Below are 14,976 nucleotides of genomic sequence, written 5' to 3'. Positions count from 1 at the left end.
GGTCCTTGGTTTCTTCCCCTGTCTCCGTCTCCTCTGCGGTCTTCCCCGTGCCTGTCTCTTCTCCGGTTGCGGTTGTCGGTGTGGAGGTTGAAAGGCAGGGTTGGCGACGGCGCGGTTTTCCGGAACATTTAGCGATGGCTCTTCAGCGTTCCCGACGGCCTTCTACCCTTAAGGCTTATGATCGTCATTGGGGTAATTTTAATCGCTGGTGTTCTGCGTTGGGTGTCTCCCCTTTGTTCTGTTCCGTGCCGGTTGTCCTTCAATTCTTGTGGGAAGGTTTCGAGAAGGGTTTGGCTGTTTCTACGCTGCGTGCCCAGTGGGCCGCTGTTCGGGCTTTTCGTTCCCCGTGGGGGAATCTTTCGGATGTTGAAGAATTGGTTTCTCGTCTTCTTCGCAGTTTTACTGTTTCCCGGCCTGTGCCTCGCCCTTCCTTTCCCCTGTGGGACTTGCCTTTGGTCCTGCGGGTTTTGGTCGGTCCTCCTTTTGAGCCCTTGGAGACGGTGGATTTAAAGTTTCTCACCCTCAAGGTGGTTTTCCTGGTGGCTGTCACCTCTGCTCGACGTCTTGGGGAGTTGGGGGCCTTGATGGCTCGTGCTCCCTTTCTGTCTTTCACGGAGGGTGGGGTTGTTCTCCGCCTGGATTCTTCCTTTGTGCCGAAGGTTTCTTCGCAATTTCACAGGTGCCAGGAGTTGGTGTTGCCCTCCCTGGGCTCTGTCTTGGATTCTCCCGGTGGTCCCCGGTGGTCTTTGTTGGATGTGTGCAGGGCTCTGCGCGTTTATCTTGACCGAACTGCGGAATTTCGCAAGTCGGACTCCCTTTTTGTCTCCTTTGGTGCGGCTTCTCTGGGGTGTAAGGCTTCTTCTGTGTCCATCGGCCGTTGGCTGAAGCAAGCCATTTCCTTGGCCTACTCTCTGTCTGGTTCTCCTCCTCCTTTGGGGGTTCAGGGTCGTTCTACGAGAGGGGTGGCTGCTTCTTGGGCGGAGGTTCGGGGTGTTCCTCTCTCTGAGATTTGCAGGGCTGCCACGTGGGCCTCTTCTAATACCTTCATCAGGCATTATCGTCTCCTCAATCTTTTGGGGGATGATGGAGGTTTTGCATTGGGGGTGTTGAGCTCTGTTCGCTCCTCAATGTTTTTTTCTGCTTATTTCCAATAAATCTCTGGGTTTGTTTGCTGTCCTGGTGGTTTGTTGTGTTTTCTGGTATGAATGCCGGTGTTTGCTTTGGTATTTCTCACTTGTCCATGACGGTGTCGAGGACGGAGGGACCTGGGGGTAATGTCCTATTACTTACCGGTAATCTTCATTACTCCGGGTCCCGTAGTCCTCGACACCGTCATGACTTCCCTCCCTCCCTCCCTGTCTGCCGGCCTTCATTGGTGCTTGGTATTTCAGGAGGAATGCTGGGACGGTACTCCTTAAGTACTCCCAGTGGGAGGGGGAGGGTAGGTCCAGCATTCCTTCGTTCTTTTTTCTGTCAGTGAGATAGTAGATCTCACTTGTCCATGACGGTGTCGAGGACTACGGGACCCGGAGTAATGAAGATTACCGGTAAGTAATAGGACATGTTTACCCATAGGGATCTCCTGGCAGACAAGGATTGTTTGGTCTGGCGTGGCTGTAATGGAAGTCCTGCATGTAAAGGAAGCCCTGGCTCGTGCGAGGGACACGATACCTTCTGACCTCTTGCGGCTCCATCTTGAATCTAACTCATTGCTAGTTATGTTTCGGAGCAGTACTTATCGATTTTCAGAGGTGGTTAACTTGGTTATGAAAGTGAAATTTGTGCCATAGGTGTAATTACAAAATACAGCTTTCGCAAGAATTGGGTGATTTTGAATTTTGTAATAATCTCTAAGGCGTAAGGTCTATCAGGTCAAAATGATTATGCTATTAAGCCAGCGGTCGAAGGGCATTAAGAAAAGTATGGGAACTGTGATGCTGCATGCAATGGGGCGGGGTCAGTGAGCATGGGGGCGGGGTCAAACGTGTGGCTAAAAAAACTAAATATTCTGTACTTTTTTCATCTTTCACCTTCAGAGAGCTACGTATAAAATAATGTGCAGCTTAAATGAAATATAAATAAAAAAGTCAAGATAATCAATGGGAAATGCATTAAAGTACCTTACGAAACCTCTATTAGTTAATGAACTACAGAGGTTAATTTGTAAGCAGAGAGCCCCAGATTTAAATCCTGGTTGGTGCAGTGGAGAATAGTGACTTGTGTATTTTTAGTGCTTCGAGGTCCCAGCCTGTGACAGAAAGCACTGTGAATATGTAAGTCATTATTTTAAGCATGCATTACACACAATGTAAGTTAGAATGCTACAAAACATGCAAAAAGGATGAAGATAAAATGGTGCTCCCAAAATATAGATTTTAGTAATGGCCAGACTGTACGTAATGCATTTTTAAAAATATATTAACTGTCCCTTAAACTTCACAACTCAGCTAGTAACTCCCTTGCACTTCCAGTCCAAAAAATAAATCTGTCATCACAAAGCTTCGAGTGATTCCATCAATTAAAGCCTGTACCGGCTCCCAAGTTTCCTTTACATTTGCAGATTAACGAGTTGTGCACATTTGTATTTCTTTCAGGCCAGCAGGCACACTGGCTAGTAGGATTGTCGAATGTTTAGTTGTCTGCCCACCGTCGGTTTAACAGCACAGGAGACTAACTGAATGACACTTCAGCTGAAGCATTTAAACTTTCGGAATTAAATGTCCTGGGACGGTTGTAATTTCACAACAAGCATTGGTATAGCCAATAGGTCTCGCCTATTGGGACCTTATAAGTGTTTAGCCATGCAACAGTTGTATAACTAAATACTTCTAAGGTCCCAAAAGCGAGACCTATTGGCTATGCCAAGCGGGCGTGCAGCCGCAAAAGTGAAAGTAATCGCGGTAAAGCGTGGCACGCCCGCGCACATGCACTGTAGCTCTAGGCTGGCAGCACTTTTTGGAGCCCTCTCAATAAGTCTCGCCAGACCAGCGCATGCGCTGGGTCAGGCGAGACCTAAAAAGTAAGGGAGCGGTTTTTCATGAATTTAAGAAAGGACGGGCAGGCCGTGCCTTTCTGATCCCGCCCACTTTGACCTATGTATTGAGCCCTAATCTTTGGTGTGTGCAACTATCTACCCTCACAGTCCCATAGCGAGATGGCTGTGATAACACACAAGAAGATGATCTGCCTAATTCGAAATGCGTAAACCTCACAGAGAGATTCTTTGCCTCGTTTTTGAGAATGAATTATTATCTTTTCAATCCTTTTTTCATATGTTCAACTCTTAAGTAATATTTATGTGGTGAAAGTCATGCCGGAATATTGTGAGTTAATTTAAAAAGCTCTGATTTAACTGCCACTGTGTGTCCTATCAGTTAGCTTTACAGAATGTAGTCTCTGTTACTGCAAACTGAGATATGGGTTATATTATTAGGCATTTGTTAATACCATATAAAAAGGAGATTTATTATGCCACATCCAGTGCCTGATTTGACCCTTATTTCTGACGTGAACTTGGTTTTTGTTCCAAGCTCCACCCAGGAGAGCAGATCTCCCATCCTCCCGATTCATTCAGTTGTACACTGTTCTCAAAGCAGTGTCATTTACAGCTGACTCTTTTCCAGCTAGCCTTTTTATTGTCTGGCTTGACAGCTCAGCTATCACTAGACAATTACATGAACATTACTAGAGAGGGGCTTTGGCCCCGCCCGCTTGTTGGGAGCCAGAAGTACATGTTTTTATTGGGCAGAAGTTGTGTGCTTCCACAAAAAAGCACTTGCCCACCACACAAATCATTTTGTTTATTTATCCAGCAGCCTGAGATTAAACTTTCTGGGACACAAACATGACACTGTAATGCTATTGAAGTGTCTTAGATTACAAGATGATTTATGTTGCTTTTCTCTGGCAGGAGCACAAATGGGAAGAGGCCAGTCTGTAACCTACATGGACATTTAGGTCTGGTTTAGCAGTGCAACAGTCACCTGACTTTTTAACCTACATCAATATTATTTGACAGTTCTTTGCTCCCAAACAGATCTATATTAATTCCAATGCTATTTACTTGTAACACTTTACATTGCCGTACTACATTATTGTAAAGCCAGACTTAATGGCATTGCCAATGCTTGTTGGCTATTGTATTTGCCCCGGCTCCCTGAATGAGTACAGTGAATGTCAAAGAGTTAGGTTTCGCAGGCCATGCTCAGGGTTGTGTTGTAAATGTTTGAATGCACATGTTGAGAAAGAAGAAAATAACTGCAGAAGAACAAGCCGTCCTTTGCCTCCCTGAAATCTATTTGCACGACACGTTGAGGGCACGTCTTGGTGGTGGATGACCATGGAGGTTGTCCTGAACAGAGCTCCATTTTGAAACTCGGAGCAACCTACACTTGGCATGTACATTATCATAGTTACATGCCAACCTTTGGGGAGAAGACTGTAATAGTGGAAGAATCTATAAATGAAGTAACGTAGGATGTTATTTTTCGATTTCAAATTTGTATAAAGCTCGACTCCTTTCAAAAGCGATCATGGCGCTGTGCATTTTAACATCCAAGTAACGCAGGGTGGCACCTTAAAGAGAATTATCATGCAACTATGCTGAAGGAAAGATCACAGAGCAATAGATGTACAATTCTACAAATGTCTTTTCATATAACATCACCATAGGGTGTAAGGGGTGACATATCATGAGATTGTCTATAGGAGAAGGAACGTGGAAATAAAAGGTAGTGAAATAAATGGGCCAGTACATGCCAAGAGTTTTTAACGGCATAAAGGGATACGTCGTCCGACAATTAACTAGTGTTAGCATTCTTTTGTGTCTGGCGTTAGCTAAGGACTGTTAATCTAAATAAAAATATATATAATGTATATATAATGTACTTGATAGTAGGCAGTGGCATTACATAAAATGGTAGGGCCCCCCTATACAATGTGAAAAGGGGCTTCTGAGTCTCCCATATCTCACAGATATTGATTGGCCTTGTGTGGACTGGGATCCCTTTGAATGGTTTGGGGTCCCCTGAAGGGTCAGGGGCTCAGCTGAGCCGCAGGGATGTGTTCTACCCTTACCTGTAAGGTCATTCAGACAGTTTTGTTTATTCATTGATCTGTCAATCTGCCATTTGCAATTTATTTTCTGCTCACTAACACACACAGCATGGGACACAGGTCAGCCGACTTCACCTATTGGCTTGCCTCTGCGAGAGAGGACATTATTGCTCTTGCACAATGTGCACATACACACAAAAAGAAGTTCCCTTGTGTATTTTAGAAAAAAATATGCACAAACATTGGCAGAGCCAAAAGTTGGCAGCCAACACCAGACTCATTGGCTTTACCAGTGCTTGTTTTTTTTGGCAGTTGATATTTCAGTACTGGCCCAGCCTTCTCCAGGAAAGGTGGATGTGATGATTTTTGAGGGAGAGACGGAACCCACCACTTCAGCCTGAGCAAGAGGAACACTTCTTTTAGATCCCTTTGTCCTGCACCACCAAAATGTGAAATCAAGGTCGAGCTGCTGTAAGGAATCGTTTTACAAAGGAGCTTTTTCCTGCCTTCATTTTGTAAACATTGATCCAAGTGTATGAGTCTACACATCTGGATTGTTCTTCTATGCACAGCATCATCTTGCTCTGATGGAGAGGGCACAGGCCCTGCATTACAGGGCGCTTTGACTGACGTATGGGTTACTTGGTTCATAGTATATCTGTTCTCCGAGATCTGAATTTGTTACTTTTGAAGCTTTAGATTGAGATAAAGGGACATCTGATGACTTAGACCTCTAAGGCTTGTGATGCTATGTGATTGCTCGACCTTGCAATCCTTGGATACATAGGAAATACCCTGCTCTCGATCAGCATGCCCTCTGCGCCTGTGATCCAACACTTCCCTTTAGATGGCCATGTCTTGAAAGTGCTGGGCTGGAGACTGAAAGCTTTTAGTGACCTTCTGTGTAGGTGTTTTGCATTCGTTTGCGCCAACTCTCAAATATGCATTTTGGCTTGCATTTGCAGAACTGTTTTCTGTGTCGTACTCTACATTTTACTGCTGGTTTTGTGCAGCAGCACTATGTCACTCATAAGAGTGTTTATTTTCCCTTCTTCGATAGAACATCTCATTATTATGATGGTCATGGTGGCGATGAACTGATGGTTGGCTGAAACATATTAACAGTGCCATTTCTGCGGCAGCTGTCCGAGTACATTTTTGAAGAACATGACACCTTGTGCTGCTATGTTAGTTGTTATGATATGTTATCGGTCTGTTTTTTATAGAAAGCTAATCACCTGTCAGGGTATCCAGGCGCTCTGCAGCATGGGTTGGAGGCCAGCCCTGCGGTCTCACTCGAAAAGCCAGCTCTTTTTGGTGAAAGTAAATGTGTCTGTTCAGGTAGGCAGGGCCAGTGTTGTGGAGAGTTTTGTAGGTGTGGGTGAGGGGTTTAAAGTGTGTGAGCTTGTGTATTGGGAGTCTGTGGAGTTTCCTAATGTGTGGTGTGATGTGTGCTCAGCGTGGAAGGATAAGGACTAGTCTGACTGCTGTGTTTTGGATAAACTGCAGTCTTTTTGTCAGCTGGTTGGTAATCCCTGCCTACAGGGTGTTTCCACAGTCTAGTCTGCTTTTTAAAACCTTACTTGGTCATAAAAAGTTGTGAAACGTTTCTACCAGAGGTCTCATTTTAAAGCCGCAGGGAGAGGAAGGCTGCACGGCCTAGTATGGGTGGGTTGAACTCCTGTACGAGCAAAAGATGGCAGCTTTACAGATTCGCTAAACAGACCCTCAAGGTGCGCCCATAATTCTACTGTTCAGTGTAAATCAGCGGGCAAGGCCGAATGGTGGCTGCCAAGAGAGCCAGGCTATCAAAGGCCCTACACAAGGTGCAGAGGCGTTTTTTGGGGGGTAGATGTTGACATATTTTCTTTTTCTCAAATTGTTTTTAGTATTTCCATGGACATACAAAGAGTATTACAACAAGACATTTTATAAACCATTTGTTATAGCATAGCCATAATACAAATCCGTATCGAATAGGATGGTTGTATCATTAAGTCGCAGCCTAATTAACAGTCGGAGCATTTTGTCTGGCCACCTGCTACTCAGGGAGAAAAATTACAGTGCAACATTTGTAATCTATTTTATGTATTTAATTTTGTATAGTTGCAACATTTTAGTAGAGAACAAGAAGGGGTCATTTATAGTAGCAAATGAACAATATGGTGAGCAAAACGTGTCTGCCAAGTCTTAATACAGGGTTTTTATGACGAAACTTAGTAATGGCTAAGTATGATGAAAAACACCACAACAGCTGCATCAGCCTGGGTTGAAATTTGTTACCTAAATGTGGCTGTTTAGGTTGACATTGACAGCATGGAAGAACGCAATGCATCTACCTGTGTACTCTCTATTGCATCCTTCAGCGTTAAGGTTACCAGATGTGATCAAAGACACCATTTTCCAGATCAGGGCTTTTAACAACCCAATGCATTCAGGGAATTGTAGTCTTCATTAATTTTACCTGAACTAAATGGACTAAGCTTTGAAAGCCATGATTTGTAAAAGGGAAGCCATGATGTGGAGCCATCTGTAACGTTATCCACCCTCCACCCACCTAGTGACCTATGCGCTCTGTCCGCCCAATCCCCACGCCCCCCAGTTTAGTGCTCTGATGATTTTGGCTAGGCTCATGCTATTCAAATATATATATATTAAGGCACCTTGAAACACGATACATTCTTGAGCTCGACACAAAACAGCCAGGGGGTCTCAATACAAGTGAGGATTTACACACTTATCTTTACTAGATATATATCAGACCACCCGCAGTTCAGCTCCTTTCAGAAACCAGCATACATACACACATTTATATATACACATTCTTGTATACCATATTCCTCACCATCTGCTAACATCATCACCATTCTTCTCTTTTTGATAATACATCTTTTAGATATAAGGTTTTTAAACCTCATGTATTTGAAATATTAATTAATCAATTTGCACAGGACTTAATTTTATGAAAAGATTTGATATTATGATTGTTTTACGGGTAATTTTAGGAATTAAACTGTAATTTTGATATTGTATTTATATATTTAATATTTATTGTATTGACTCTATTAATATATGAATGGGATACAATCGCCTCTCAGAAATGTTCTAATAGTTTGCTAGCCATACAGATGAGAATATTCTTTCATTTTATTCGCGAGACCAATTTGTTATGACTTACAGTTTAGACAAGTTAGGTCGGTGACATGAGAATTAGCTTAAAGTTATTTGTATATATATATACATTTTTTTCGAAGTATATTGTTCATATACTTTTTCTGCACATGCACTTTATCTTCAGCACCGGTTCTTTAATTATTTATATTTGTATTGGGTACACTGTTAGATTGAATTTTTGCAACAGGGTCTAAAATTACTTAATAGACATCGATTCAAAACATGATGCCTCCCGCATTTATGCTGCTATATTGTTAGGATTGCTCCTAATCAGATTATATGGATAACGTAAATGCTGAAGAGCTATGTTGCTCTAGGCATTGAAACGCAAGATGCATTTAAGCAATTAATTTTCTCTGCATCATGTATAGATTTGTATATATATATATATATATATATATATTTTTTTTTTTTTTCTATTTCTATTGAAACATGTGACCTGGCATTTGCACTTTAAAAATGGTGATTCTCCGTGTGAGCGCTGTCATGTGATCACGGCAGAGGAGCTGCCGAAACGCGTCATGGCGGAGTGTTACTTGCAATAAAAACAAGATAAGCACTTAACTGGGTCCACTCTCGTTTTGTTCCAGTACAGCGGAGTTTGAAAGGCGAGCTTCCTATATATATATATATATATATATATATATATATATATATATATATATATATATATATATCCATATATATATCCATACGAGAACCTCCGGCATGGAGTCCCTGACCCTTCAGGGCGGCTTCTTAGGCGGGCACGGAGGGGTCCCGTCACATCCTCACTCAAAAGAAACAAGAAGAAGCCCAATACTGAGGAGAGAGGCTTTATTCAGGGTCATGCGGCATAAGAAAGCTTCCTAAATTCCAACATGTTTCGGCGGATGAGCCTTGGTCACGGAAGGAAGTTGACCGCCCAGTGCGTTACTGCACGCATAATATATATATATATATATAAAGATAGATGGGTGAATATAGTAAACCCTCTAATACATGCATTTTAGCTAATATAAAGAAAGAAGCAATAATAATATAGGCTGTGGGTGTCTTGTGCTGTAAGGCCTCTGGAACTGGTGCAAATAATCCGTGCAAATGCAATATATCTACAATGTTAACCACCCCTCCTTCAAGCTATGTAAGAAGTTTATGGCAGAATTGTTACCATTACTAAATCTATAAATGCTGCCTTACATGGCTGAAGCCTGTGTGTCATTGTTGTGACTGCTCCATTACCGTTTTCCAGCCCCACAAGGCAGGTGTCGGAATAAAAGTCTGAGCTATTATTTGTTCTCTGTTGCAGCCAGAAGAATTCGCCTCGAGGTCTCACACCTTCAAGAACAAGTCGTTTCGAAGGCCCAGGACCTGCAGCCTCTGCAAGCAGGCCCTCGACAGCCAGGGCATCTCGTGCAGAGGTAAGGAAGAGCGTGCGCTTGCCAGGGGTGCTGGCTAGCAGGCCCTCGACAGCCAGGGCATCTCGTGCAGAGGTAAGGAAGGGCGCGCTCTCGCCAGGGGTGCTGGCCAGCAGGCCCTCGACAGCCAGGGCATCTCGTGCAGAGGTAAGGAAGGGCGCGCGCTCACCAGGGGTGCTGGCCAGCAGGCCCTCGACATCCAGGGCATCTCGTGCAGAGGTAAGGAAGGGCGCGCTCTCGCCAGGGGTGCTGGCCAGCAGGCCCTCGACAGCCAGGGCATCTCGTGTAGAGGTAAGGAAGGGCGCGCGCTCACCAGGGGTGCTGGCCAGCAGGCCCTCGACAGCCAGGGCATCTCGTGCAGAGGCAAGGAAGGGCGCGCGCTCGCCAGGGGCGCTGGTCTCACTTGTGAGGAAAGAGACTCCATTACAGACCCGTTTCTAAAACCTGCCGTCTAAGAATGTGCCTTTCATGCACACCCCGCCAGACTGCACGGTCAGCATGAACCCACATGGGTTATGTTTGCATTTGGCAGCGCGGAAGTTGTGTTTGACTTTGTGCCCCTGTGACTTAAGGCTGCAGAGGTGTGGTGTAGAACATATCTCAGCAAATTGGAAATAAAGAACATGTGTATGGGGTTTATGGGCAGAAAACCCAACAGCGAATAAAGTTACTATAACCAGTAGGCTGTGACGGGAATGCTGAACACAGACAAGGCAAAGGTGTTCACTCATAGGTGTGTCGTAGTGTTTGTAGGGATCATTCTAACATTGAGACACATGCGTGATCTATATCAAATTAAGGTAGTCTGTTTTTTATTAATGTGACTTAAAATTGCCGTCGTCATTTTTGTTCGCTTGACATTATATGGAAACGAAAAAAGCATGTTTTATAGATTTCTGCCAGAAATACTAAACCGAAATTGACTACTTCGAAGTTCAATTTCATGCAATAGAAACGTAAGAAAGAGTAAGGACCCATCCAGGTTAGGTGTTTTGTGAAACCTATCTTAAATGTCTTCTTATTTTGCTCTGCGTACATCACAAAAAGCATCCTTGTCCAAGGCCTCAGTCACCCACTCAGGTGTACTTTACCCATACTGGCTGCCTACCAAGCGATGTACAGCTACCGTCTTTACGTTTGCCATTTCTCTGGGAAGGTTCTGCCACTATAAGAGCATTTTGACAAACCTGGCGCTTTGATTTTCATTGCTTGTAAGTACTGCGAGATTTACCCCCTTTCCCTTCCCTTTAAAAAAAAACAAAAAAACACAGATTTGTTCTCCAGCGTTACCCTTACTTCCCCCCTGCTCTAAACTCCCTCATGTCTGTACTATCTCTTTTTAGATGTATTCGGTACCTTTTTTTTTTTCCTTTTACAGTCACTCTGTCAGTTCCCCTCCCTGTCCCAGCTGAATGATCCTTGAGGGGCCTGTATGGGGTCAATTTATAGTAAGTGTCCCTAGTCACAAATATACTGAATTTCCACTACTCCGCGGAGCCCGATTTGCAGGTCGCGCATGTTTCTGCACACTCAGTTGCTGTTCATCGTGTTCTTCTCCAAGAAATCACTAAGTCTTCTGCGTCCCTGCTTTGTCCCCTCACAAAGCCTCGTTTGATCATCCACTGAGTCAAGAACACCTACAATCTTGACCAGCTCTCTCTCTCTCCAAGCGACTGGTTAGGCATCTTGGTACCTTGGGCTCACCATGAAGACTAGGTTGGGAAGGTTGGTGTGTTTAAAAGTGCAAAGGGTGCCCAGTCCAAAGCTACAGGGCGTGTGTCCCACTCATACAGCTTAAGTCTGCATGCTGGAATCCTCTCTTTTTGCAATTTGCTCTCTCCTCATGCATCGGTTTCTTTCTCTTTTTCTCAAACAGGTGACATCAGGTGATAACTTGCACTGTGAACTCTGTCACTTGTTATTAGTAGCTTATTTGTTACCTGACATTTAAAATGATTCTAATATTATATTATCCTGAAGAGGTTAAAACGTGAAGTGTATTTGGCAGGATTTGCAGTGATGAATTGTGATGATGAATATGTATGAATGGAAAACTGAGAGGCCAGCAGCCCCATGATGCCAAATGTGAAACTAATGAAAACCTAGTCTCCCAAGCTATTCTTACCTGAGGGCACACTCTTTAAAATATTGGAAGCAAGTTCTGTTTGTTTTTTGCCACACCACCCCTTCATCAAGTACATTCCTTCATCCAAAAACATGAAATGTTTCACAAGTAAAGGGGACCCCTGCAGGGCACAAGTAAGGCAGCACTGGGACTGATACAGCATAAGACAGGCAGATCCTGTAGTTAGGTTATTGACCAGAGCAAAGAGTTTTGCAACCACCTGGGTAGTTTGGGATGAGGTGTTGTGAAAGTATGAGCCCCAGTATTCATACAATGACTGGGACAGTGAGCAGTGGGAGAGAGGATGAGGCCCTTGCCAGCAAATACCAATTGAAAGGACTATTTCCAAGTCACAGGTCCTTGGATCCATATGTAAGGGACCGGGCAGTGAGCAAGAGAGGCTACGTCACTGAGTGACGTCTCTGATTTAAAGAGAGTACTGAGTGAGGGCCACTGACTATTTCAATATTAACTTTACACCAGGCTTCTCCTATGAGTAGCTGGTGAGCTACTGATAGCTCACAATCATGCTGTGAGTAGTTCTCCTGTGTACAGCCCAGCCTATTGAATTAGAAGCTTTTGCTTGCATGAAACAATATATTTATACCAACATCGAGAGCTTGTAATCAAGACAAAAATGCATGTGTTTTCAGAACTCATAAGCTGATGTTTGGTGAAAAATGGCTGCGTTTTCAAAATATATTTAAAGCTGATATTTGAGTGATGAATCACGTGGCACTGGGGGCACCAGTTGCTAATCATTACCTTGGTGCCAAAGGCTTTACAGTTATTGCTGTTATGAATTATCCATGTAGAGACGTTAGAACCTGAAAAACATTTTTTTATATTACTGCTGGCAACTCTGTATGATGCACTGAGATCACGGTTTGTAATATTGCATTTGGTGGACACTAATGTGAACATGTCTGATATGGTCACTATTACAACACTAATAATGCTATTAGCTCGGGATGATATTTATTGATCATAAGTAGCTCTTATTACAGAGAAGGTTGGAGATCCCCTTCTTTAAATGAATAAAATGAGCTATGCAAACAAGTGATGGACGGAATGCTGAATAAATCATACATTCACCCCCAATCAAGAGATCTGGGTTAAATCCATCGTTCTTTTGCTCACCATGCCACCCCCAGTTTAGACCCAGCCATATGCAAATCAGTCTTGACCCTGTGCCTCATGGGAACAGTCCAGACCGAACTGCCAAGCCAGGTCCTCCCTGGACCGGAAACAAGCATCCTGAGATATTACCCCAGATTTGCATATAGCTGGGTCTGAACTGAGGTGGTAAAGTGAGCTAAATAATGATGATGGAGTTAACCCAGATCTGTGACTGGGGGTGAGTGTCCGAAAAGTTTCAGTGCTCCGTCCATCATTTCCTTGTGTTTGCTTAAATGAATAAAACAGCCATTTAATTAAATAGTTTAACAATTTCTTTCCCGAATTCAGCTTTTCCAAATAAAGGCAGTTATTTTTTTATTTTTTTTTAAGACAAAGTCTGAAGCAAAAGAATTAAAAAAACAAGTTGGAAGATAATGCTCAAACAAAAACACTTTAATAACATAACCTGTAACATAAAACTATGCTGTAAATAATTGATTGTAGTCACATAAAATTATTCTTTTCACCATTTCTTGTTGCTATAATATGTGAAATTCTTTCTAACTTCATTGAAGGGTTACCATCATACAATAATAAATCCCCAGGTGAGTATTTCAAATATTAGTGAAAAAAATCTAATTGACCCTGTTTAGCTTATATTCTGTGAATTTCCCTCAGGGTCTCAACTCTCAGACATGTGGGTTGGTATTAATTATTCATTGACGCATGTGGATTGATAAAAAGATGCATCCTCTGCAGGAAGGGTATCTGCCTCTCAATCATTGATTCTTCACTTTATCAAATTGTAATTTTCTGTTATTCCGTTTGCCAGAAAATCAGGAATGTCTAGAGATGTTGCGGGTTGTACCTAGAAGTATTACATATTCATTCACATTGAGCTATTGTGAAGGTCCACCCTCCCTCTAATGTGAGGACGTGTGTCTGTGCAATAACCCCAAAGAACCCAAAACTGCCAATAGTGTCTAATGAAAGGGCTCTTGAAAATGCGTTTCATTATAATACATCCAACTATGATGAGTGGTGGGTTAATTGAGAGTTATGCGCATACTGATGTGCACATACTTGATTTCACGTGCTCTGGCATTTTGTCACATCCTTAATCCAGCAAACCAGTCTTACTCTGGGCAGTGGCATTACAAGAGAATGTCCCCCCATAAAACATGGTGATTCCATCTTCGCTGTTCAATGGTGATCCAATTTAAGGCACTTTGAATAACACAGCAGACAATGCAATCAAGCGGACGAACGTTCTTCCATCCAAAGTTGTGTACGTAGAGTGCAACGTAAAGCCTTGCCTCAAAGTTCGACCTCTGTATGGAGGTTCTTCGTTTCCACAATTGGTGGCCACGAAGGTGGCCTCTTCTAGGTTCAAATAGCCAGACTCGTGACTGTTTCACATCTGCCGTTAGGAAAATATAGGTCCACCTCACCTTTTGTAGAGCTCTAACAACTTGACTAATTCTGCTTGTTTGTGAATTGCTCAGCGCCTCACTAAAAACAACAGAATTCCGAGAAAAGCCCTTGTATTTAGCGTTGCAGTCAAACCTACTCTCGCTACTCAGACCAGCAACATAAATGACCTGTGGTCTCCAAGTAATTTTGCAAACCTCACCTGGGTACATTTAGTTTGCCCCTCAGAACTAAGCTATGTATGAAAATGTGTTCCATTTCTTCTATGTCTCTTCAACGCGGTCCCTTTCAGATGCATTAACTGATCTTTCTAACTATTCATGCAGGTCCATGCACTCTTAGCACGCCAACACTTCTTTGCCAGATCTCGCAACAGAGCCTCAACACACAGTAGCCACTCCGTTCCCTAAAAACACGAGAGCATAATGCTCATGCTAGAGGAGGGCGCTATGGTGACAACTCATCTGGAGGATAAATTGGTTTCATTCTTGGGTGTTACGTTTCTCCTTCCAAAGAGTTCTAATATCATAACAAAGGGTTTCACGGTCAGTGAGCATGTAGGCACTGGGAAAAAGAAAGGCATGTCATTTTTTTAAATCTTTAATGATTGCCTATGTAATCTCTACCATCTTTTGTTCAATGAAGAGTGTGACTGGCAGGGTTGGTACTTAAATA

At 43.1% G+C, this 14,976-nt stretch overlaps 1 protein-coding gene across 5 annotated transcripts in view; it reads left to right on the top strand.

Moving 5' to 3' along the window:
- TNS3 (tensin 3) overlaps positions 1-14,976 on the top strand; it is a 784,915-nt gene that overhangs the window by 315,595 nt on the left and 454,344 nt on the right. For 4 of the 5 annotated variants that reach the window (XM_085607385.1, XM_085607384.1, XM_085607387.1 and 1 more), the window contains exon 2: positions 9,518-9,629. In XM_085607385.1, coding sequence (XP_085463511.1) covers positions 9,518-9,629 — 112 coding nt within the window. Of the gene's footprint in view, positions 1-9,517; positions 9,630-9,959; positions 9,990-14,976 lie in introns of those variants that run through there. The other variant, XM_085607390.1, reaches the window with a different exon arrangement.

The sequence above is a fragment of the Triturus cristatus genome, chromosome 5_2 (assembly GCF_964204655.1).
Source record: "Triturus cristatus chromosome 5_2, aTriCri1.1, whole genome shotgun sequence".
Lineage (NCBI taxonomy): Eukaryota > Metazoa > Chordata > Amphibia > Caudata > Salamandridae > Triturus > Triturus cristatus.
The sequence above is the reverse complement of the archived record's forward strand: the minus strand, read 5'-3'. Positions and strand labels throughout refer to the sequence as shown.